The 26,625-nt window shown below is 40.0% G+C and overlaps 1 protein-coding gene across 6 annotated transcripts in view; it reads left to right on the top strand.

Moving 5' to 3' along the window:
* Positions 1 to 26,625, top strand: part of rbms3 (RNA binding motif, single stranded interacting protein) — a 250,701-nt gene that overhangs the window by 206,554 nt on the left and 17,522 nt on the right. For 3 of the 6 annotated variants that reach the window (XM_022673722.2, XM_007251818.4, XM_007251817.4), the window contains 4 exons: positions 7,818 to 7,924; positions 11,930 to 11,973; positions 16,123 to 16,219; positions 20,879 to 20,929. In XM_022673722.2, coding sequence (XP_022529443.2) covers positions 7,818 to 7,924; positions 11,930 to 11,973; positions 16,123 to 16,219; positions 20,879 to 20,929 — 299 coding nt within the window. The remainder of the gene's footprint in view (positions 1 to 7,817; positions 7,925 to 11,929; positions 11,974 to 16,122; positions 16,220 to 20,878; positions 20,930 to 26,625) is intronic. The other 3 variants (XM_049480766.1, XM_049480767.1, XM_049480768.1) reach the window with 1 other exon arrangement.

The raw sequence follows: 26,625 nt of genomic DNA, 5'->3' as shown, positions 1-26,625 counted from the left end.
ACGTGTGTGGGTTTGTGGTTGTGTGTGTGTGTGTGTATGTGTGTGTGTGTGTGTGTGAGACTGTGTGGGAGAATGCAAATGCATGTATTACCGTACATTGATTCACCACACAGACTGCAGTGCTATTTGTCAGACATGTCAACATTGAGTTGTAGAGGTTCTTAATAGTGTCCTGCAACAATCCATACAATACAGCTTGAGTATTCTTGAAGTTACTGCACATTTTTAGCGCATCCAAAAGCATCCCACACATTGTAAATCAGGGATATGTCTGGCGATATGACTGACCATGGTGTGTTATCTGTGTCTTTAAGGCAAGCATTGTCTTTTTGGAATAGTTCACAGGAGTGAGCGCTTAACATAAAGAAACGGCCACTCAGTGCAATATCTCATCAATGTAAAATTGGGCTGTAAATGTGCCTGTAATAAAGACCCAATGATGATCTGGCATCGTATATAACTGCACTCACCCTTTTTTGGCAATAAACCGCCAATCTTGGTCCTGATTCCTGTCAGATGATCCCTTTTGGGTGCATGCAATTTCTGGATGATAAGTTTATTTCGTCCCACAGCTGACAAATCTCCAATTGTATCATCTCCATCTGTCATACTGTCATAATGTAAATCTGGCAATTGTTCTTTAAACTGTGCTACATTTTATGATGAATAGGTCAATAGTCAAAAGTCATACAAGAAGTTAAACAATTACACTGACTTCCACTGAAAGTTAAGTTTTTTTTTCCTTTTTCTGTAAATTTGCCAGTCTGAAGATTGAGGGTTAAAGGTTTAAAGGTTTGAAGGATCTGAAGTATGTGTATTTCCACAGTCATGGGAGCAGAATATGCTCATTATTTAAGTATAATAAAATTAGTCATAGAATTTGATTGATCCATCTTTATGTTTCCGCCAGTCCATTTCACTTCTTTCAGAACAGTCGGATTTACACTCTGTCTCAGACTTATAGCTGAAAACAGTTTAATGAGAACATTTGGCATGTTTGTGATAGTGCAGATATATATGTGTGAGTGTGTGTGTGTGTGTGTGTGCCCTGCAGTGGTTGGAGAGATCACGTCATGGTTTACTTCATTAAGTGTGATAGTGAGGGCAGACTGGAAAAACAGGGAGATTTATTAAAAGTCTTTGCCAGTAAAGCACAGCCGACCTCCCAGCCATCATTACACCTCTTTACACACCAGCCCAGTGCACTCCTGCTTGCCAGTGCTGTGTGTGTGTTTTTGTTTTTGTACAGTTTCAGGACATAAATATGAAAACCAGAGGGTTGAGTTTTAGCAGGGAAAGAACATCAAAACCATGACATGTTTTTCATATATAATATTTAGCATTTTGATACAAAACCAAAATTTAGAGTATTATATTCTCTCTGTAGAGAAGAGTAGTCTTCCTCTCTATATATGAGGTGCCATGCACAAACTTGTATCTGTAAAAGGCCACCCTTCTTTAGAAGAAAGTGTAAGACAGAAAAATGTAGAAGGGAAACTTTAACTTATAGTGAAAGTTGATGTAAAATGTTTCATTTTATTTTTATATTATTTAGGAGCATTTTTTTGGTTCATTCATCATGGTATTCTTAAACAGTATGATATAAGAATTGTATACACTTACATAACAAAGATTAAAATAGTTTTTGTAGGAAAATATATTATAATATTTAAATATATTATTAATGTGCAAAATTCTACACGTGCATCTTCCATAAGCAATCACAATTTGCAGTGTCCCCTAAAAACTTTAAGTTGTACCTTTAAGTTGCCAAATTTACAGGAAGAGTCCTTAAATTTTCTAAATTAAGATACAAGAATTTTGCCTGACAGCAATGAGATTTCTACAGTCCAGAAATGAGGCACAATACAAACAGTACAATACAGATTACATAAATATCAAGCTAACAGTTTACAATAAGGGTCACAAGTAACAGTATTTATGGCAGTTATAAACCATTGTTAAATGGTTAAGTAATCCCTTAACTAATTATTAGTTGACACTAGATATAACTTTATGAAACATAACTACATTCTAATGCTTAAAAATGTTGTAGATAATAATGAATTGTGACATTAGTTAAACCAATTGTAATAATTATTAATAGCTTAGCTAATGTCAATACTCTTAATACTCTTAATTAATGTACCCTTATTGTACAGTGGCCACTTATTAAGAACACCTTTATAACTGCTTATTAACGAATGTCGAATCAGCCAATCACATTGCAGGAACTCAATGCATTTAGGCATGTAGACATGGCTGCAGTTCACACCGAGCATCAGAATGGAGAGGAAAGGTGATTTAAGTGACTTTGAACGTGGCCTGGTTGTTGGTGCCAGACAGACTGGTGTGAGTATTTCAGAAACTGCTGATGTACTGGGATTTACTCTCTATCTCTAGAGTTTACAGAGAACGGTCAGAAAAGGAGAAAATATCCAGTGAGTGGATTCAGTTCTGTGGGCGCAAATGCCTTGTTGATGCCAGAGATCAGAGGAGAATGGCCAAACTGGTTCGAGCTGATACAATGGCAACAGTAACTCAAATAACCACATGTTTCAACCGAGGTCTGCAGAAGAGCATCTCTGAACGCACAACACGTCGAAGTTTGAGGCGGATGGACTACAGCAGCAGAAGAACACAACGGCTGCCTCTCCTGTCAGTTAAGAACAGGAAACTGAGGCTACAATTCGCACAGGCTCACTAAAATTGGACAATAGAAGAAAAATTTTACCTGTTCTGATGAGTCTCGATTTCTGCTGCGACATTCAGATGGTAGAGTCAGAATTTGGTGTCAACAACGTAAAAGCATGGATCCATCCTGCCTCTCTGTATCAACGGTTCAGGCTGGTGATGGTGGTGCTGTAATGGTGTGGGGGATATTGTCCTGGCACACTTTGGGCCCATAAGTACCAATTGAGCATCGTATCAACGCCACAGCCTACCTGAGTATTGTTGCTGAACATGTCCATCCCTTTATGACTAAAGTGTACCGTCTTCTGATGGCTACTTCCAGCAGGATAATGTGCCATGTCATAAAGCGCGAATCATCTCAGACTGGTTTCTTAAACACGACAATGAGTTCTGTACTGTACTCGAATGGCCTCCACAGTCACCAGATCTCAATCCAATAGAGCAGTTTTGGGATGTGCTGGAACGGGAGATTCGCATCATGGATGTGCAGCTGACAAATTTGCAGCAACTGCGTGATGCTATCATGTTAGTATGGACCAGACTCTCTGAGGAATGTTTCCAGCACCTTGTTGAATCTATACCACAAAGGATTGTACCTAATAAAGTGGCCTTTGAGTGTATGTGTGCGTTATATGGTAGGTCAGATTTCAGAGATCAGTAGTGCAGGTTGGTTTTAGACGAACTATGCATGACTGCTGATTGCAGTTTAAGTTTGAGGGCAACCTGAGTTAAAGAAACGAGCCTAGAGAAATCCGGGCAGAGACTGAGCTCGTAAAATGGCCACGGTTATTCCTCCGGGCTGCAGGAACTGAGCTCAGCCCCGCTCAGCTCTGCGCAGCTCCCTGAGTTATTTGGCCTCGCTGCTTTATGACAGTGTTGGTTGTTATTTCAGAGTTAGTCCTTTTCCCACAGTGCTGGGAAAAGAGTTTAAAGCGAAGGCTTTGGCTTTTTCACTCTCTCAGCTGAAACAAACACACACTCTCCCTCTATCACCCTCTCTCTCTCTCTCTCTCTCTCTCTCTCTCTCTCTCTCTCTCTCTCCCCATCTCATTGTCCTATTGTTTGAGATGGACCAGGGGAGACAGTGGGAGAGTTGCTTGCGCTAACATTTTGAACGTACTGCCAAAGCTGCGATCTGCTCTGTTGCCTCCCTCCCTGTCTCTCTCTGTGGCTCTCACAATGGAAGTGCTTGTGCACAGGTCTTATCAGCGCAGGACAGTGTGTGTGTGTGTGTATGTGTTTGTGTGTGTGTTGGGGGGGGGGGATAATATGAATGTGATGACAGAGCTGCAGGTGTAGACCTACGCACCTCATGCAGGTAAAGGGGAAAGGTTGTCTCTCTCTCATCACACTCACACACAAGAGGCTGTGATCAAGAGGCTCTTATCTGCCAGCTCAGACTGTCCGTACACACATTCACAACCTCTTTTTCTTCTCTTCTCGTCTCATCCCTTCTTTCATCCACCCATCTTTTCTTTCATCTGTTCTTTTTTTCTTTTCTTAAATCATTCTCTCTTCTATTTAGTCCTCATCTCTTTTCTTTATCAGGCCTTGTCTCCTCTCTTCATACCTTGTCTCCCATGTTTAATCATTTTCCCTCTTCTTTTCTCTTCTCTTCTCTTCTCTTCTGTTGTCTTCTCTTCAATCCTTCATTGTCCAGTGCTCTTCTCTTTTTCTCTTTAATCCATGATTCTTGATCTTCTCTTTTATTTTCTTCTCTCATCTATAGTCTTGTCTCCTCTCTTCAATCCTTGTATGCTCTATTTTTCCCTCTGTTTTTTTCTTCATATATTTTCTCTTTCATTCTGTTATCTTCTCTTCTCTTTAGTCCCTGTCTTTTCTTTTCCCTTATTTGCTCTCTTCTCTTCTCTTCTCAGTAGTTTTTCTCTCCTCTCTTCAACCCTTGTTTGTTCTCCTTTCCTCTCTCTTTTCCTCTTTTCTCTTTAGTCCCTTCTGTCTTCTTTTATTATCTTCTCTTTGCATCTCTTCTTATCTCTTTTCTTCTCTAATATTCTGTTCAGTCCTCATCTCTTCTTTTCTTCTTGTCTGTTCTTGTCTCCTTTCTCTTCTATCATCGTGTCTTCCTGTCTCTTCACCTTTTTCTATTTAATCCTATTATTTTCTTTTATTTTCTCTTCCATCCTTATTGCTTCCATTCTTCCATATATTCCAACTTTTATGCTTATATTCCATCTTTTGCCATCCCATCTTCTTTCTTTTATCCTCTTACCTTCTTTCCAACCCTTCTCTCCTTTCTGCTCTTCTCTTTTCTTTTCTGTCAATCTCTTTTCTTTCATCATCTCATCTATTTTCTTCTCTTTTCTCCCCCTTTTGCCTCTATGTTTTCTCCTCAGTTCTCTTGTCTTTGTTTGTCTTCTGTCTTCTTAATTTCAGATATCCATTCTCTTACATGTTCTTATCTTCCATCATCTTTTCTTTCCTTTGCTTTTCTTCCTTCTTCAACCCCTTTTCTCTTCAATCTTCATCTGTTGCCTCTCATCACCTTCACTTTTCTTCCATGCCTTTCCATTGCATCATCTTCTCTTTTATTCTCTTTTCTTCTCTTTTAACTCCTTTTCTCTTCCATGCCCTTTCCATCCTTTATTTTCTTTTTTCTTATCTGTTCTCTCTTCCTTTTTGATTCCACCCCTTCTTTTCTTTTCAATCCTCTTCTCTAGCCATCCCTGGTTTGCATTTTTCTGTCCAGTGTTGTCTTCAAATCTCTACCCCACTAGTAACTATTTATTCTATAAAATGCCACAGTTCTGTGATAAAGCTGTGTGCTGAAAGCACTTTCACTTGTTGTTACTGCAGTAATTGTGGGTGACCTTATGTTGTGCAGTGCACAGTGTACAGAAATGTAATCCTGAGGTTGCGTGTAAAGTGTAAATCACAGAGAATCTGCTGGGTGCAGAACACCTGCTAACACAGTGCTTAGAGCGTATATTTGTTGTGCATTTGCATGTGGATCGGGGAAGAAATAGGAAGCGTGTCCCAGAGGACAGACAGCGCTTTTGTTTTGTCCTCTTTGTAACTGAAGGAGTGCAGGTGAAAGAGTGTTTGAGGCTCTGACGCTGCTGAGCGCTCTCTCTCTCTCTCTTTTCCTGGCTGAGGTTCTTTTGGAGGTGAGCGTAAAGGCGTTTAGCTGCGAGGCTGGATTAGTCACTGGAGTTGTCTGGACCACACAGAGCAAAAAACGGCTCTCCTGCATCTATCAGCGCTCTTTTCCAGATCATATCATACTGAAAGTTTTGTTCGCTTGAAATGAGTTTTTCTGGTTGCTAGGGAAACAAAATCAGTTTAGCCATGGCTCGCAGGAATTTGTTCAGAGGAAAAAAATAACATGGGGAGGAGGGGGTTCAAAGTATTCCAGGCACTCATAATAGTATCTTTTACTGCCGGCAGTATTTCTTATAATCATCACTGATGTGTGTGTGTGTGTGTGTGTGTGTGTGCGTGTGTGTGTGTGTGTGAAAACTGAGCTCATAGTAAAAGAGGTATAGCATGTAAGCATGAGTTAAAGATTTTACAAAGCAATTGTGCTATTGTTTCCTGGATTTACTGCAGCTACTTATAACAGCAGTTCTTTTAAACTGAAGACGTAAGTATAGTGAAGTTGGAAGGAGAAAAATGTTATTAAATTTATGGTATAATATATAATATTATATATAATATTATTAATATATCATTCCTACAACACAAAATATGTCAAACAGACTATATTTTTTTACTGTATTGTAATATTGTAATATTGTAATAAGAGTAAAAGTTAGTTATGAGATTTAATCCATCTGTAAGCATAAATTAAACGAAATCTACCTACCTTCTGACCTTGACAGTAGTGATACAGTGTTTATATATCTAAATAAATTCAATACATCACCAGGTTCTGTTAACTTGGTAACATGATTCATTTGTGTTTAAAAAAATATTACAATTTATTGCCACAACATCACTGGTCAGCACTTCACAAAACAGTATGTATGATATATACACACATTGTGAAATATTTAAGTAATGTCTCAGCCTTTTATTAAATTATTAATTGACATTATTAAGTATTACTACATTTTAATGCTTAAAGTGTTAAAATGCAATGGAATAGATCCATTAAATAAAACATGTGCATTGATTTAAAATATCGTCTTAACTAGAATCAAGTAATAATTAGTTGAGACATTATATATAAGTACTGTTAATTAATGTACCCTAATTATAAAAGTGTCACCAATAACTGGATTCTCTCTCTCTCTCGTTTCCTTTTCGAGATCAAGAATTTGTCTTGATTCTAGGAGTAATACAAATTCATAATCACAAAAAAAGAGAGAAAGAGAAAGAGCCTGAGAGAAAGAGAGAAAGATGTTTAGTGTTTGTTCCAGGAACTGCTTTAAAATACAGTGGTTTCGAAACCAGTCATTTTGCAGTCTCCAGATTGACATTCAGTGGTGTGAACTGACCCGTCTGAACTTGTGCAAGAGCGTTCTCCCACCTCTTTTCTCGCTCTTTTCTCACTCTTTTGTTCTGCATGATGTGCACTCTGTGCATGAGCACAGAAAACAAATAGCGCTTTGCGTTTGTGAAGCTATCACTTTTGGCCGTCACTGCGGCGGCCATTATAATGTTTAAGTTATTTACCATCGCGATTAAGGCGCTTATTATTTCAACAATATCAGGCCGTGCGCTTTGAAGGCGCGCCAGTGAGCTCGTTTTGATGTCGGAATTTTGGAGGAAGCGCATGCCAAGAGCGGAGCCCCGGCATCTCAGCACAGAAGAGGGCGAGAGGGAGGGAGGGAGGGAAAGGGCCGGGTGGGCCTGGATGAATGCAGGAAGGAGAAAAGAAACGCGATGGGAATCAGACTTCAAAAGGGGGGCTTGCGCTGCCTTCTTTTCTCCGGGGGGTTCTCTGGGCTTGTGCGGATTCCCGAGGTGTAACATTTCCTTTTTGTTTGGACCGACTTACACCCAGCACTGCTGAGGTCATCACCCTTCCAGCGGCCTACTGCTGCTGACCTTTAGCAGTCACGCTCGCTCCCTCGCTCTGCAGACCAGCTGACTTATACTTTTTCTCTTCCATTCTCTTTCTCTATCTCTCTCTCTCTCTCTTTCTCTCTCTCTATCTGCAGCCCCCACGGAGCCACTGCTGTGTAAGTTTGCGGACGGAGGACAGAAGAAGCGGCAGAATCAGACCAAGTATCCCCAGAACGGCAGGCCGTGGCCACGGGAAGGAGAGGTGAACGCTTCCTCAGCATCTTTCTCTCCCCTCCTGACCTTTAACCACTACACTGCCTGTTCATTACTCTCACTTTATGGAATACTTCAAAGCTTCTACTACCTATTTGCCAATATATATATTTATATATATATATATATATATATATATATATGTAGCAAATCATTAATATACCAGCATATACAATCATTTGGACACAATTTTTTATAGTATTTACTGAAGCAAGTGGACAGTTACAAAATTAGGTGGACACATCTTTAGTGGTCATTGTGATTTAGCTTAGCTCATCAATGCAGGACTTATGACAAGACAAATATAGTACTGTGCACAGGTTTAAAGCAGCACCATATACTATTTAAAACCATGTATTGTGTTTTTTTAAAACCATATATTGTGTTGTAAAAGCATCATATAACAGAACCATAGAAAAGAACAGATGCAAATAGGCATAAATACATAAAAAAATACCAGAATTTCTCATTTTAAAGGAAGTTGTTGACATCTTCTTGGTCTTGGTCCTAGATTTAGCCAGTCTGAGACCAAGTTCCTGAATGTGTTCAATCCCAACAACAACTCACCTGTGTTGGATGCTAACAATTAATCTTAACTTTCAGTGTTATGCTGTAATAAGTTTAATGTTAATAATTAAGATTTTATTAAGTGATAGTAAACTTTTGCACAGTACATGGTTATAATAGTAAAAATATAAAGTGTGGATTTTCATACAGACCCTATTGATAGACAGTTTGACTTTTTGAACCCTGTGTGAATCATTCAATCAGTCTTTTTTATTAAGCAACTGCTTTACATTTTTGATTTTGCAACCCAAAATCTGAAAAAAATATGGAAAGGATAAGTAAATATTTTAAATACCAATAAATAAGTTTCTTACATTTACTTCTTACAAATGTATTTGTTGCTGACAATATGAACCCAGTTTTATTCCATTTGTTATTATACAACAGGTCCTTCATTTTAGACCTGCAACACAGTCCAGAAAATTGGGATGGGGCAATTCAGCTGTAGAAATTAGATTTAAAAAAATAGTAATGATGTAATTTCACACAGGTGATGTCAATGGGTAATTAAAGTTATGATTTGGTACAAAAGGTGTGGTTGATGTGGAGAAAAGAGGGACAGAGAAACTTAAAAAAAATGCATGAGAAAAATGTTTATAAAGGTAAAAAACAATATTGAAAGAAATTCACATATTTCTCCCTAATAATGTTAACTGATTCATTGAATAAAGAAGAAGAACAGTGTGTGCATAGTAGCGGTGCAAATCAAAGCTGGAAATGTGTATTGTAGTAAAATGAATGTGTGTTCCACATATTTTTTGAAAGAAGTTAATGTTTTGAGCTCCGGACCAGTAACAAAAAGTATCATCCAGACTGTTATTATCAACAAGTCCAAAAGCCAGGGTCTGTCATTGTATTGTGTGTCAGTACTCTTCAGTGATGCAGCATTAATGCAGAAAAGTACAGTGAGGTCTATGAGCACTATATATAGCAGGTGTGTTCACAGGGAGTATGAAACAAGATAACACCTGAAACACTTCGTTTTGCTTAGAATTCTCAGTGTCAAAGTATCTTTTAAGTGTTGTGAGAACATGACAAAATGGTAAATACTTATGGTCCCAGTTTTTTTTTCAGGCACATGCCTGAAATTCAGGAATGCAGGATGTTTTTTAATCATTTTGATGTGAACAGTTATGTAGACAGGACATGAAATATCTTGTGTTCATACTGTCTGCAATCTAATAAATGTAAGGTTCAAAGAAGGGGTTCTTTAAAGAGATTCCCTTGTAAACATTCCTATAGATTTCTTTTACATTGAAAGCAGTAGTATTCCAGGGAAGGAAGGAGACAAAATATTTAAATTATTATCAATTGCTGAATATAACACCTTAAGGACATTGTTTGCCTTAAGGTTGCCCTTAACAACCCCTTAAAGTTAAGTGTATTGCAGAAAAAAACTCAAGTGTTATCTAAGATTTTTCTTAAGGTAGATTGTCAAAAACCCTTAAATGTTTCCTTACATGTTGAAGTTCCCTTTGGTAATTCCTTAAGTGTTGTCTCTTACCTCTCTATTTCCTTAGAATTATTTAAGGGACTCAAAACCTCACCTTGAAACCTGATGTTAAATTTAGTTCAGAAACATAAGGTGGAAACAAGCAGCGCTGTTTATACAGCAGGAAAAAACGTAAACGGCCCTATCTTAGACCCTACGCATCGTGATGCTCATGGCTATCATACACCCTGCCAACTGTATATATATCTTTCTAACAAAAAACACAGGTGCTCCACTGACTGAAATTAACCTAGACAGACATCAACCTTTAGATGTTTATTGCTATCTCTTCGTGTGCCCGATGCATGTATATGCTTGTTATGCATACATGTAAGTGACACGCTGGTTGGTTTATTCCATGTTTTGCTCAAAACACACCAATAATTAATTAAGAGATTTAGTACTTGCTTTATTCACAGTTCAAGCTGTGCAATACATACTTATCCTGTTGTTACAATAGCAAATACACACAGACATGCCCTAAAGCAAGTCGTCAAAAAAAGGGGCCAACAGTCCCACAGTGTCTAATATATTAATTCTAAAAACAGTATTCTGGTAGGTTTGTTGGACGTAATTGCTCTCTACATTTTATCAGCATTTTATAAATTAAGAAAATGAGCAAAACAATAAACTTAAAAACACAGATTTTTCATTACACAATCTCACCTAAGAGTTCTCTAAATCCCTGAACCACAAAACCTAAAAACTGTTGCTTTAAAGGCTTGTATTGATGAGAGAATACACACGTGTGAACCTCTGTGAACTTCTGTAAACCTTTTCTAAGTGGCAAAAAGCTTAAGCATAATGTAAATTCTCTACAACTTAAAGTTTCTAGGCTTTTCTTAGAACTATACATCTAACCCGACAACCATTTAGGAGCCTATATTTTAAAGAGTATGTGAGGAATTGAAGTGTGGGCTCACATACAGGTTCTTGTGGTTTGAGGGGTTAAGCAGCCAATGCACGGGCTGGAAAAGGCCCTCGGCTCAACAAGGCAGCAACGGCTCTCGGACAAAAGCTGAGAGGTAAAGAGTGGCAGCGGAGGCAAGGTGATGAGAGAGATGAGAGTCTTCTGCTGCTGAGGGTGCCCTTAGATTGTGCTGGAGGGTAGAGAGAAAGGGATGGGGGTGGGGGCAGGGGGGGCTGCTGCTGTCTTGAATGACAGGCACATCTGGCCCTGTTTAAGTTCTCTGCCTCCGCTTCAAGTCCTTTAATCTTTCCTTTGGCTTTCTGGAAGAGGCCCGGCTGCGGAGGAACGGCCGAAAGGGGGAAGCGTTGGCATTTTCTGGGCATTCAGATGGTCTGGGGAAACATGCCAAATGCCAGCCAAGGCTGGACCCACCCTGAGCCCCATTACCACAGCCTGGCAGCGTTGCAGGCCGTTTGGCTGGCCCGGCTAACACAGGTGTTTGTGTTTTTTTGTTTTTTTTTTTTGCACAGAAGGCTGAATACAGCTAGAAATGAGGGCTTACAGTAGTTACACATACACGGGCTATCCCACAAGTCCCTGTGTTTTCCCCTCCTGCCGAGAGCTTGGCACCCTGCAGCTTGCGGTATACGAGGCCTATTTATCTGCTCCGGTCCAATGCGGGCCGAGTAGCGCAGCCCTCTGCTCTCATTCACTTAGCCAGCGCGGCAGTGTCAACATGAGCAATGCCTCCTGCAGCCTTGTAAATACCAAATAACTTTGCGTCGTATCAAAGGCAGGCGAGCCCGCTCGCGCCGATCGGCTCTCCTGGGTAATAGATCCGCCACTACAAGGCTCGGCCTGTGCTTTTAAAGACATAAAGAGCATTTGGCCGGGCTCTATCAGACACCCCTGCTCTTCAGCCCGCATTACTCAGTAGATTTTACAGCACCTGTCACACCTTGATGTCGGTGGACAAGAACGAAGAACAGCCTCTCACTGTTTCTTATGTCTGTCTTGCTTTACAGAGCGGAATGGCACTGCCCTACGACCCTGCTGCAATGCAGAACGGGTGAGTGATCTTTATTTATTTGTTTGTTTGTTTGTTTGTTCTTTTTAACTTCATTGTTTCCTCAAAAGCCCTTGTTTCAGTAGTTTTTCTTCATTTTTCCCCTTTGCTGTCACACTATGACTAGTCTTAGAGCAAGGGTAGCAAAGTCTGAGGCGTAATGACTAATGCCCAAGTCTAACCCCCTTGTATACACACTACTACACACGCAAGGGCTTACTCACACACTTGCAGGCAGGCGCACACACTCAAACACTCGCACACACACTCAAACACTCGCACACGCTCTCACACACACACACAGAAGCTGTCCTGTCCCATCTGTGTTTGTGCCACTGTTGCACTGCAGGGTGTAAGCGTTTCGTCAGGTATGGGTTGCAGGCTGGATGCGGCTGCTTGAGTCAGGGAAATGTGAGCCTGCCCGTGTGCGCCTGCTCTTCCGGCCCCGGTGCCCTCAGCTCTGCCTGCCACAGTGCCCTCCGGGGAACAGATACAACCCCTCTCCCTCTGCAGCCTGACACAGCACTTACCATCACATACACACACACTCACATTCATACTCAAAGACAGAGCAAGGCCCTGCACAACTTACAAACTCCTCGGAACTGCTAGGCAGACAGAGTTAGCTGTAAGATTGACCCGGAAGAAGTATGTTTTTTATACTATGGATAAGAAATGCAGTCCTATTTTATTTTTACATTATTTTGTGCACTAGTTGTTGTCTGTATTAACTGTGTATGTAAACGTAAATGTGAATTTGAATCACAATGACTGTGTTTCACAGTTCATACTACAATTATTGCAGAATTGCAGAACGTGTTTGTTAGTAATCTGCTTATAAAGAATGTACACGCACTTAGATAATCAGATAATGGGAAAACTAGTAACCAGCCAATAATCTCACAGAATGATACTTTTTATTATATATCTTTTTTTAACACATCTAGCCACAAAATACATAAGCTATAAAATAAATATTATTTAAATCCTTCAGTTTCAGCATCGGTCAGTAATTGTTTTGCTGCCATCTCGCATGTGCTATTTACTTATTTCCACTGAGATTTTTCAGACTGAGAAAAAAGAAAATACTCTTGGTAAAAGTATACATACACTGACAAATACAATTACTGAGCTATACCCAGCTCTCTTTATAGATGTTTATATATGCACAGATTAATCAAAAAGGTGTAACAATACAACATATGCTGGTATTAGTTTGAATTGTATTTAGAGTTTTTTAGAGGCTGTTACAACTAGCTCTTCAATATGTTACAGTTACATATGTCTATGCAGAGCTGACTTTCACCTAGCAGAAAATCTGTCGGGACTCATTCATTGTCATGTATATGGCATCTAAATGAACTCCATGCACAAACACACCATATGACAAAGCATTTAATTGGTTGGTTAAAGAAGTAATTTATAACTAACACATGTTTGTCATGATACATTAAAAGTGTACAGATGCCTGTTTTAATGTTTGCAAACTCTTTGTTTTAAAAGGCTGTCCCAAGAGTTTTGACATGTCAGTGTATTTAATGATAAAGAGTTTTATTCAGTTGTTTTTAAATGTGGAGGCACTAAAGTTGGAATTAAATTGAATTAATGTTAACATATAATATGGTAATAATATTAAGCAAGACATAAACACACTAAATTGACAAATAGTAGTTTGTATGGAAACAGTAGCCACGTTTCCGTGGCAGAAAGAAAACAGCTGATTGATATTGTGTATATACTGCAATCTGAGGAAATATTATGTTCTTCTGGAAAGGAGATGCTTATTACATCATTGTTTATTTTAAAAAAAAAACTTTTTTATGTGTTTTTTTCACCTCGTCCTAGCTTAATTTTTTTTTATGATTATAATGTTTTTTAAATATTATTTTCCATTCAGGTTTTTAGGCAATTTTTTGAAATTCACAAAAACCTACTGGATGAGAAAAACCCATTGCTGCTCTTGCTGCGATTCATACTGCAACCTCTTTTATGAGATAACAGACTTTGTGTGATAAAATGTTTTCATGACTGTTTAGAAATTGTATTCACTACAAATGCTACTACAGAGAAGCAGCCTGTGGAGCGTGTGTAGTAGTAGATTGTGAATTAGTGAGCCCTGAGCTCAGTCAATCAATCAATCCGCCGATCAATAAACCTTTATTTAAACTCGGAACTGCGTTGTCGGGTGGCCCTCATTTTCAGTGTAGCCGTACACTGTAACACTGCAGGGGGCCGGGAAACAGTGTTTGTGTGTCCTGATTCTCTGTGTCTGTCTGTTTTAGGCACATTCCTCTTCATTTCAGTTTTCCCAATATGATCGGATCATGCTGTAGCCTAATTAGCCCCCCGCTCCAGTATTACCAATGCTCTGTTCCCAATTAGGCCTCTCTAATTGTTTAATGGGCCATGTCGTCTTACTGATGACACGCCGTTGCTGATAATGGTCGGCGTAAATAACAGCCGAGCTTTACACTCAAAGCGGACTCACACACGCCTCCAGCACACAAACATAAACAAGCGTCTCCACCTCCTTCCCTCTGCATTTATATCCCCATAATTGGCTGCGTTCTTCCATCCGGACGACTGTGACACAGTGTTGTCACTCTGCTTGTGGTGTGTGACGACGGCTGGGTGTGTGTAGTGGAAACTCCGGGGCAGCGTTTCGCTCCCCACGCTCCATTACTCAGCCGCCAGGCACGCCAATCGATACAGCACAGCAACAGGCCTAGCAGATGAAACATGTCCGCTCTAGGTACACAATGATAAATACAGTCACGGGCCAGCGTTCCACTGCCAGCGTGCTGAAAGGAGACTTTTGCACCGTGAAGCAGCCTCACTTACGCATATCACACATTCTTACATACAGAATTAATAGAGGTCACACCTAACTAGAGTGAGATATAACTAGAGTGAGAATTGGTTATTATTCGAGTTGAAACTAAAAAAAAAAAAAACATTTATTCATTAAAAAAAAAATATATATATATATATATATATATATACAGCTCTGAAAAAATCTAATTAAAAATATTGTCATTTTGAGCATTTATTTGCAGAACATGAGAAATGGCTGAAATAACAAAAAAGATGCAGAGCATTCAGATTTCAAATAATGCAAAAAGAACAAGTTTTTTAAGAATTCATATTTTAAATCAATATTTGGTAGAATAACCCTGGTTTTTAATCACAGTTTTCATTAATCTTGGCATGTTCTCCTGCTTAGTGTTTTTTTTGTGCAAACATATGACTTTTATGTCATTTAAGAAATTATGCATATATTTTATAAAATAAAATGTTTCACATTTATATATTTTTTTTCTGCTGGATTTTTTTAAGTAACTCCTCGCGAAGTCAATCAGGATTTAAAGAAAATATCTACCATAGGTACGAATGGGGTGTAGAAGTGTTGGCATCTTTCCAATGTACCAAAAAAGAACATTATAAACATCAAACCAACCACATTGGAAACCACAACAACCACTTTGTAACCCCTAAGCAGCAACCATGGACCAGCCGCTAAAAACATCATGGTCTACTGACTGAAATATCACTTAGCAACACAAAAATGTCCACCTTGTATCCACTCAACAACTCAATAGGGACCATCTGGGTCAACCACCACAGCAACCCCCTACCAACCAGTTAGCAACACCATGACAACCAGCTAGCAACATCATGGAAACCACCTGAAAAACCAGAGCAGCAGCCATCTAACTACAGGGACAGACTTTTTTCGGTTAACATCAAACTGTAACCCATATCCTTTCATGCACCATTGTTATAAGAAAATCTGCACAGTTTATTTTATACAGAATATGGTCATGATTATAATGGCTATAATGTTCTGGCTCATTTACTGGCTAATTTCTAAACATAACCATATATTTTTTAGGATCTGTACTAAGCCTAACATAACAGTAAATATTTAAATATATGCAGATTATTTGCAGCAACTGAGTAGATGAGGATTGGTTCTCCTAACAATAGCCTCAAGCCTTTTTACTCATTTAGGCCCACTTGATTCTGCTGTAAATCAAGAGCCTGTTTACTCTGATTGACTGGCATGACTGATTCATGTGTGTGTGTGTGTGTGTGTGTTTGCGTGTGTGTGTGTGTGTGTGTGTGTGTGTGTGTATGTGTATTTTTCTACAGGTTTTACTCCTCACCATACAGCATCTCCACCAACCGCATGATCGCCCAGACATCAATCACACCATTCATCGCTGCCTCGCCTGTCTCTACGTATCAGGTAAGGTCATGTGCTTGTGATCAGGCGCACACACACATATAAATACGAGTGTGCACATGCATATATACACTCAAGTATCGTGGTGTAAGAAAATATTGATATGTTGAAGTATTGCAATATTCTGTTTTGCAATGCTATATCGATTCTCACAAAAAATGGAGAACATTTTTAATAAACGGTTAACATCCAAAGACTTGCTAATATACTTGATTCGTTTAGAAACCAAACTCCCTGATAGGTCTTTCTTCAGGTCGTAGTGTTCTTATTGGCTAAATAGATTTTAATAGATAGATTTTAAGCACAAAATATGGAATCATAACCCTGTATCGTGATACGTATCTTATCTCCAGAGTCTTGCCAATACGCAGCCCTGCTCAACAAATGTGCAAAACCACACACACTCAGACAATATGCACGCAACTCTAAACAAACACAAAGCACAAGTGGGGGCGGAACACATTATTTCTCTATCTCTCTCTTTGTTTGCCATGTTGAGAAAGCTTATTAACACTCTGCTCCAGCCTTGAACAGAAAGGAGCGTGGGGGGTGGGGCAGGGAGCGAGGGGAAGGAAGTGCAAACATTGACTGTGAGCAATGAGCATTCTTAATTGATTTGGCTTAAGCTAAACTAAACAACACACTGTGCTGAGCTGGGAAGAAGCTAAGCCCTTTAGATCTTGCAACTCCTCTTGTCCTCACGACAACCTGCCCTCAACGTTCTCACAAACACACACACATACATACATACATACATACATACATAAATACATACACACAACCTGCTCACAGACCTACTGTACGTACACATATATTCAAACACAAGCAAAAGTTAACGTAGTGTAGTGGATAACAACAATATGGTGTTGGGTTTGATTCTCAAGCCCAGCATAAACACCAGTCTGCGGGGCTCTGGGTGGCTCAGCAGACAAAGACTTAGACTAACACTAAGACTCTGGCCTAAGGATCACAAAGACAGAGCAAAATTGGCCATGTTCTTTCTGGGTAGGTACATAGCTCTCTCTCCCCTTGTTATTCTCGATGTGATGCCAACCAGCACAGGCCTCTGTTGGCTGTTATATCAGAGCTGGGGATCTGGTGCTTTCCTCTGAGCGTGTTGGCTGTCGAGTGATGCTGCATGGTAATGCTCTGCAGGCAGAGGCTAACATCATATTTATCAGAGGAGGCATGCGCTTGTCCTGACCCTACCATTGTGTATTGCAAGTGAGTGGGGAGTCCTACTGAGTAGGTGGGTTCATTTACTGCAATTTATATGCAAACACTGTACAAAAATAACGAAATAATGAATGAAACTTGGTGGGTGGTCATGCGTCATGCCAGACTGTTATGGAGTGACTGGAAATTGACAGTGGGTCATCTTCAGTGACGAGTCACGCTTTTGTCTTAGTGGAGACAACCAGCCAATTCGTATGTGGAGGTAACATGGTTAGCACCAAAATCAACGATTTGAAGGTGTGGTGTCCTGTAGTGGGGTGCAATTTTGTACAATGCCAGATCAACATTGGTCTTCATTATATACACTTTGAAAGCTCAAAGATTCGTTAATAAGGTCCTGCAACCAGTGGCCCTACTTTTTCTGATCGCACACTCTGGTTTGCTATTTCAGCAGGACAATGTTCGTTCACGTGCTGCTGCCATCTCAAGAATCACTTTAAAAACTTATATACAGCTTCCGAAAAAATAAGAGACCACTTAAAAATGATTAATTTCTTTGATTTTACCCAAATTAAAACTTCTGGAATATAATCAAGTGGAAGATGGATGATCACAAGCCATCAAACCAAGCTGAACTGCTTGAATTTTTGAATTTTTGCACCAGGAGTGGCATAAAGTTTTCCAAAAGCATTGTGTAAGACTGGTGGAGGAGAACATGCCAAGAAAACTGTGAAAAAAAACAGGGTTATTCCACCAAATATTGATTTTTGAACTCTTAAAACTTTATGAATATGAGCTTGTTTTCTTTGCATTATTTGAGGTCTGAAAGCTCTGCATCTTTTTTGTTATTTCAGCTATTTCTCATGTGACCTTATAGAGGAAAAAACTTACCAACTTTTAAAAGAAGTCAATGTATGTTTTTTTTACGCAATGTAAAGAACAGCTACAGACTACTGTTTGCTTGCCTGTTATTACAGTATATTCATATGTTAAATTGTACTGTTGTACTCTGTTCATTCCCACATCTGCACATGCACACTTACACACCCTGTTCACATTCACATTCCTAAACACACACACACACACACGGACCAGAGAGCCGACCCCCAAAGAGCACCTGCATTAACACAACATACACGCTCGCTGATGTTGCTTCGTTTGTCACAGGGGTAGAGTATCCCCTAATTGAGTATTGTGATATAATATGCATACACCCCACCCAGCCTCAGTGAATTAATATTGAATCACACACTGCAGTGAACACAGAGAAATGACTCCAACCCGAGCTGACGGGAAATCAATGCAACGCCACCTCTATTTCTCCCCTAAACTTTGAAAGAATGGAACAAGAGACAACTGTATCCCTTGCAGGTTTAAATGGGGGAGGGCGAGAGAGAGAGTAAGAGTGAGGGAGCAAGCGTGAGGGCATGAATCTTTCAGCAGCTGGAGAGAGATGAGGTGTGTGCTTACACACCTTAGAGGACTTACTGCCAGATGATCACACCAGTGCAGTGCTCCACACAGCTTTTCTTACAGACTTCTTCACTGTGGGGAAAAGGATGAGGAATGTACAGTTTAACACGCGGGTCAATATCAGTATAAGATGCCTTTTGTGTCTGCAGGACTTTTGTTTATATTTCATACAAACACTGAAGAACTATTTTTTAAAGATTTTTTTAATTACAAAATATTAAATTTAATTGGGTATTTTTCTTGTCTGAAAAGTAAAATTATTCTTTTTTTTATGTTATAGATGCTTCAGGATAATTTAGGCATTTTGACCCTCTGTGGCATGAATTTATTTATAAGAAAAAACAAGCACTGCATGACTGCATAATGATGTCATAAGGCAACAAATAAAAAACACTGTTTAAAGAAGTAAATAAAAAAAATGTAATTTAAAACCAAATCAATATATTTCATTACATATTAATGCACATATTTTATATATCTTAAAGGTAAAGGTAATTATATTATATTATTATATTATATTATATTTTAAATTATATTTATCTTATCAATTACTGATACTACGTCCCATGTGGCTTTGGTTGCTAAAAATATTTTTGTCTTAAGACATTACATTAAAAATGAACAATAAAGAAATTGTTTAATTACCAAGAAATGTTTCCTGAGAGCAACACCATGCCATAGAGGGTTAATTATAAAAAGATAAAAAGGATGAAGAAAGAAACCTTTCACATCTGTGACATCACATTCATACTGTTTTTTTTAAGGGACTGAAGACACATGCTGTATTTTCATACATTTAGGGATTTAGGGCCCTCTCTGGTGAGAATGGGTAATTGCACCGAGCATGCAGAAGAATCATTTTAAACTGGGCGGGTGTGATGCGGTCTCCTTCCAGAGAGGATGAATCTGATTCCAGGCTACGTTCAGTCAGAGAGAGAGGACGCACTCAGTCAGAAACTTCACTCCTTCTTTTTTTTTTTTTTTTACTTTGTTTTTTTATACGACTATAAAACGCATAATGTGGCCAGAAGAACTCCCGTGAAAAGCGACCCAGCACTGCAGATTTAAGAATGAATGTATTAGATCTAGCAGGGATTGTGGTTTTAGCACACTGGTAGCATTAAACACAATATTTTGTCCCTTCTCCACTCAGAAATGCTTCTGCTTTCAGTTTAGAAACAAAATAATACTGCCACTTTAATTTAAACTTAAATTGTCCCATATTATTTCCATACCGAGCTATACCTACCTTGTCGCAGAAAAAGAAAATCACAGTAAATAATACTTGTACTTGTAATCTTTGAAATAGAACCAGGACACCATGAACAATTCAAAATGTTTGTAACTCTAATTAACTACATTTTTATCAAATGCAAATTTTCACTAAACTTTCGTCCTTCCTGTTATTGTCCACCCTGAAATGCCGCTTGCTATAACAGGGTGGATGCATGCATGTAAAAAGTAAAAAGTGAAAATAAAAAGTGGTTAAGCTGGGAAAATACGATTTCTGTGTAGTCTAAAATATTATAAATACAATGAATAGCCAAAAAGAATGTTTATTATTATAGTTTTGAGGGCCAAAAAGCACAGCATTCTGAAAATAACTCACCGTTTACATTTAGGCGAGCCCTTTTACGACTACCCCTTTTCATGCAGATCTCTACTTTAGCTGCGGAGCCTTTTTGCTGCTCGTTGGGTTCCTCGCGTGTTGTGAAAACAATAGAGGCGTTTGTTACAGCACAAATGCAATAATAAGGAATATTTGTGTAGGGCTTTATGAGCTGAGCGGTGAGGCGAGGGAGATGAAAGTTGAGATTTTGGGCCAGACTGAGCTTTGATGATGAAACTGCTGCCGCGCTGCTGTAATTAGGAGACAATATTGCTCCTCGTGGCATTCCGATCCCACTGTAATTATCAGCCGGTATTTCTGGCCGCTGCCTCCGCTGGTCTGGGGGTTTTGGAGGGAGGAGGAAGAGGAGGGAAAATTGAGGAAATGCTCTTTTCTCCCCACAGGTGCAGAGTACGTCCTGGATGCCTCACCAACAGTACGTTATGCAACCTACTGTAAGTTCCCTCCATCTGCTGTATCTGTTTTAGTGTGTGTGCGCTTGTGTGTATGGGAGAGTGAATGTGTCAGCATGCACGCGTGCGTATGTGACGAGGCTGTATGATAGATAGAATGCTGTATTGCATTTTATTGTTTACTGCTACATTGTGCAATATGGCATGTGTTATGCTCAGTGCAGAGATTGCGGTAGGTCAACAAAAATGCTGGATGATATGAATGCATATACTTATTCAAACACCCCAAAAAAAACCATCTGAAACATGTGACATTTGTATGTATGAGGGATTAATGATGAATGTTACATATCCCATGATCAGTATGAATCACAATAAATTAAGATTGTGATTTTGTCTAAAGGGACAGTGGGATAGTGGGGTATTTTTTGCTTGTGGGCTCACAGTAATTCACGTTTACAGCACTATCATGAAATCACTTTAAGCCTCTTAGCTTAACCCTCTCCAGACCTATATCACAATATATGCAAATATCTCTCTATAACTGCGGTATATAACCATAATATGTTGTCAAATAAAAAACTGAACTAAACAGAGTAGCGTTATGACTTAGGAGACAAGATTAGATGATATAAAACAGCAAAACATCAGTGCAACTAAATAAGACATTAGTCCAACTAGAAGCTGGCCATGTCAGAGTCTGGAAACTACTCTTTATTCTCTCATAGCTCCAACGAGTAAAAGCCAGTCTAATATTTATTTTACCAATAATAATACCTTTATTTGCACACCTTTAGTGTATAAAAGCTATATTAATAGCTGTATATACTCATCAGCCTGTTTATAACACTGACAGACAAAGTCAGTGAAAGATACTATACTTATATAGCTCCTGTCTAGTACCCAGAGTGCTTTGCAGCTAACACACCACACATTTATCCTTTAGCCAATACACACTGAGAAGCATATTTTCAACCGGAAATGAAATTTTCATCTGGAGGACTGCGTCAGAGAGCCAATCCATACATGTGTTGATACAGACGTACACTTATTTACACACCAGGGCAACAATATAACCTGAGTTCAGTTGTGGACGTAGCGGTGAAACATAGAAACTCCACCCAGGTAAGGACTTGAACCCAAGATCTTAGTTCCAAAAATAACACTACTTACTCTATTACATTTGTACCTGTCAAAGGTTGGGATATACAATAGTAGGCAGCAATGACCTGAGCAGCCAGTTGGAAGCAGCAAAAATGAAAATCTGAGTGACTATTGTGATGGCTACTCAACTGGAGGTTCTGAGCATAGGTTGCTCTTTGTGTGCAGTGGTCAGTACCTAGCAAATATAGTCAAAGGAAGGTCAATCGGTGAACCGGCGACAAGCTCAAGGGTTCTTAAGGTGGCTCATCGATGTGATTTATAGAGGAGGCCCCATCTGGTTTTTAAGGATGTCCTGTTAACCTTCAGAGGTCTTTTGGAGTTCATGCCTTAAGAGGTCAAAGATGTTTTAGCAGCACAATATATGTGTGTGTATTAAGCAGGTGATTTTAATGATATGGCTGACCAATATACTGTGCAGTGCATTCACGTGTGTGTGTGAGTATGTATAAAGTGTATGAAGAGAGAGAACATGAAAATGTAGACAAGTGCCACAGAGAAGCACTTGGGAATGCAAAGTGAAGTGGTGGCTCTGCCCCCTTGTGTTTATGTGAGAAAGTGCAGGGGCCATGTGTATGTGGCTCTGAGGGCCGAGAGAGAGAGAAAGTGTGTGTGTGTGTGTGACTTTTTCATCTTCTCGTGTATCAGACATCCAGAACCTCTTTCTGACCTCCTCCACTCGCTGACTCTCTGTCTTGGTCTCTGTCAAACCTTTGCATTTCTCTCTCTCTCTCTCTTTCTCTTTCTTTCTTTCTTTCTTTCTTTCTCTCTCTCTCTCTCTCTCTCTCTCTCTCTCTCTCTCTCTCTCTCTCTCTCTCTCTCTCTCTTTCTAACACGCCGTGTCTCCCATTTGTGTCGTCTTGATTGGCCACACAGTAAGGATGCAGGAAGGACACCTGCCACCCGAGGCTTGGAAAATTCACCTCACATATGCATGCAAACGCCCACACACACACACACACACAAACACACACACTTATTTTTTTCCTGAGAGTATGGGCATGGGAAGTTAACCACCAAGCACACGTTTGGAGGTTTGCCTGCTGAATACCGGCCTTGTACCTGAGCTCCGCTCTGTGCTTCAGAGCTCCAGATCTATGTTGCTGTAGACGAATGATTGATCGTTAGTTAAGAGTCCAGTGCTCAGTGTTCAGTCAGCCGCTTCAGGTGGTTTAGATGCTTGAGGCGCTCGGGAAGCGTAAGCTGCAAAAGAAATCAAAACGCAAAGCTCTGTGCTTGGAGATCCAGAGGGACACATGGAGGAAATGAGGGAGAAGAAGAGAGAGAAAGAGAGACATGGGCCCAATCTCATTTGAAATCCATGGACCTGATGCATCGTCAAAATAAATAGATAAAAAAGAACAATGCTTCATTACCAGGCTACTAGTGACTTAAGTTCTTGTATAAAATTTGCCCTTCCACCTTAAATATTGTGGCAGCCTCAGGTAACAGAATGTAATTGATGCACCATTTAAGGTGCAATAAGTGATTTAGCTAGCTATCTACTGAGACATACTGCTAGCTGTTTTCTGTTATAAAAGAAAAGGGTCATAATACATAATACATAACTACATTAAAGAGTACATTAAAGACTACACTTGGTTGCAATTTTGGTTGCATATATATGCATATGCGTGTAGCCCTAAGAATTAACCCTACAGCTCTATCCCAAGGTGAACTCACACCTTACCCCGAGGTGTGAACGCACAAAATGGAGGGGAAGGGCTAAGTGATGAGGGCAAAGTGTGAACGAACTGGTTGCAATAGTTGCAAAAAAAAGGAAGGTTAAGACCATGAAAAATAAATGACTCAAGATTTTTACTGATCTGGAGAATGTTTGGTCATATTATTTATTAGTAAGTAGTGTAACACATGTCAATATGTTGTAGAGAGGTTCCTAAAGATGTCCTTTGACAATCCCTCCTATTCCGCTTGAATATTCACATAGTTTCTGCAGGTTTTGTGTAATTGTGTAGGAGTGGAGTGTAGATAGTGCCTCTAAAAAGGTCTTCATCTGGAGGTCCATGTAGCACTGACACTGCCCTGACTCTTCCCTTCCATCCCAACAAGAATCAGGACTCACTACCCCTAGTTGTGAAATACAAAACGGAGAGATAGGGCTAAGTGGTAGGAGCAAGGGGTGAAATGGGATTGAGCCATAGAGAGAGAGTGAAAGTGAGAGAGAGAGAGAGAGAGAGACAGACAAGGCAGACGTCTGTCTGTCCCTCTGTCTAACTGGGTAATGATGTGTGCAGGGTTAGTGTCTGCATGTCTTGGGTGTTTTTTTTGTTTCAGAGAGGGTGAAGATTTGATGGGGAGTGTTGTGAATATGTTTTGTAACAAAATCCTCTTGTCTGATTATTTGGCAACTCGACAGATAAGACCTCCGCCGCCAGGGAAAGAAAGAAAAAAGCAACTTCCTGTGAAAGGCTGTCGGAGTCCGTGCGATGATCCCTGTCTCGTTTGAAAATCCTGGAAAGAGAAAACAAGGCGGAGGGGGGAAAAAATATTTTTTGTTGTTTTTGGGGCTTTTTTGGTTGTTTTTTTTGTCTTTCGTCCCACTCTCTTGTGTGGAGCGAGAAGGCAGGCAATTAAAAGTGTCTGAGAGAGGTAGGCATTGTAACCATAGAGAGCTGTGTGCATTTGGCACCTTGTTACCTTGGAGACACGTGACCATAGCGACTGGAGCTGGAGATGAGGATTTAAGCAGATCAGCAGACAATGGAGGCTCTCTCTTGTGTGCTGTCGTCTCCGGCCACTGTTCTGCTCTGTTCTGTTCTGTCTGTGTGTGTGCGTGTGTGTGTGTGTGTGTTTCTTCCTTTGATGATTACCATCACTCCTGTTCTGCATCAGTTCACCATGAAGGTACCATTACATAGTTTTATCTACAGTACTACAGTATGCCTGTGTGGTTCCCAGCACACACCACACACACTGACTACACTGCACACACACACTTATGCATTTACACATACAGTCCATCTACTGTGCAGTGCAGTGCTCATACACACACACACACACACACACTCTCCCCCTACATCTTATTCAGAAGAAGAATGCCTATGTGAATCGTCCCCAAATCCCTCTCAGGAAATGAACATTAACAAATCACCGCCGTAGTGCATTACTGCAAAGCCGCTTAGAGCGAAACGGCGACGGAGTGGGGAAGAAAAGAAATGAGACACTTCCCTAAGTCGCTGCCAGTCACAGCCATTTGCTGAGACAAAGGAACAAATGTTTGAATAAAGATTTAGTGCTTTTATCTCCGCCGTTCTGCACAACGCGCTCTGTTTGCAGGGGCTTGAGAAGGTGGCTGTGTTTTGGCAGGTACTGCACTGTACACCGCTGTAAGCATGTGTGTGTGAGTGGGTTGGCTGATTGTTTGGGAATGAATAGGAGAGAGTAATTACTAAATAATGCTGACAACGTGTGCAGGTCATAGAAATTATTCCATGCTTAAATAAGTGTGTGTGTGTGTGTGTGTGTGTGTGTGTGTGTGCGCGCGTGCACCATGTTATTTTCATCCTCGCAAAAAACATATTCAAGATTGATATGAAACATCCTCCTCAGAAGTCTGTTTTCTTCAGTATTGCTGCCTCGGAGGGACAAACAGGGCCACTTCCTTTTCCTCTTGGCTTCAGTTTCTTCCCTTCCTCTGATGTCACTGGAGACCCCTTCCAGTCTGGGCTGTGTGTCCAGGTCTCGGACCCCAAGCAACAAATCATTTTGACAGCAAGGAGTCCAAGTTGGAGGTCAAACTAAAGTTGTATGTCATGTTTCTGTTGCTAAAGGAATATTCCGGCTGTTGTCTGTGAGTACAGTTTAAATGGATCTCAGACAAGACACAGTTCAGGGGAAAATCCTTCCATTAAAATAAGTTATTTTTAATCATTTTTATTTCAAAATTTTCACATTTTCTCCACAATTTACATAGCCAGTTACCCAACCCACTCATTAGGACTCCCCCTATCACTAGTGATGCCCCAACACACCAGGAGGGTGAAAACTAACACATGCTTCCTCCAATACATATGAAGTCAGCCACTGTCTCTTTTCGACCTGCTGCTCGAGCATTGCAGCGTACCATCACAGCGCACTTGGAGGAAAGCGCAGTGACTCGGTTCCGGTACATCAGCTTACAAACGCCCTGTGCTGTGGACATCACCCATTAGTGCTGTGGAGAGAGAGCGCCATCTACTCACCCGGAGGGAGCAGGGCCAATTTTGCTCCCTCTGAGCGCCGGCAGCTTGATGGCAAAGCTGCATGAGGGGGGTTTCGAACCTGCGTCCTCCCGCTCATAGTGACAGTGCTTTAGACCACTGGACCACTCGGTGCACTTAAAAAAGTTATTTAAAGGTTTAAAGACACATATATTATTCTTTCTTAAGAAAAGGCTTTGATACGACAGTTCCCACTGTAATGTTTGGTACAAAGTCAAATTGTTCCTTGATATACCCCTCCCTCTATCCTACAGTTCAAACTTTCAAAAGAACAAGCAATCAAACACGATTAAAGTACACATTCCTTTTATTTATTTCAGCTTTTTATCATGTTGCAATTTCAAAATTGTTTTCACA

Source organism: Astyanax mexicanus, chromosome 6 (assembly GCF_023375975.1).
Source record: "Astyanax mexicanus isolate ESR-SI-001 chromosome 6, AstMex3_surface, whole genome shotgun sequence".
NCBI lineage: Eukaryota > Metazoa > Chordata > Actinopteri > Characiformes > Acestrorhamphidae > Astyanax > Astyanax mexicanus.
The sequence above is the reverse complement of the archived record's forward strand: the minus strand, read 5'-3'. Positions and strand labels throughout refer to the sequence as shown.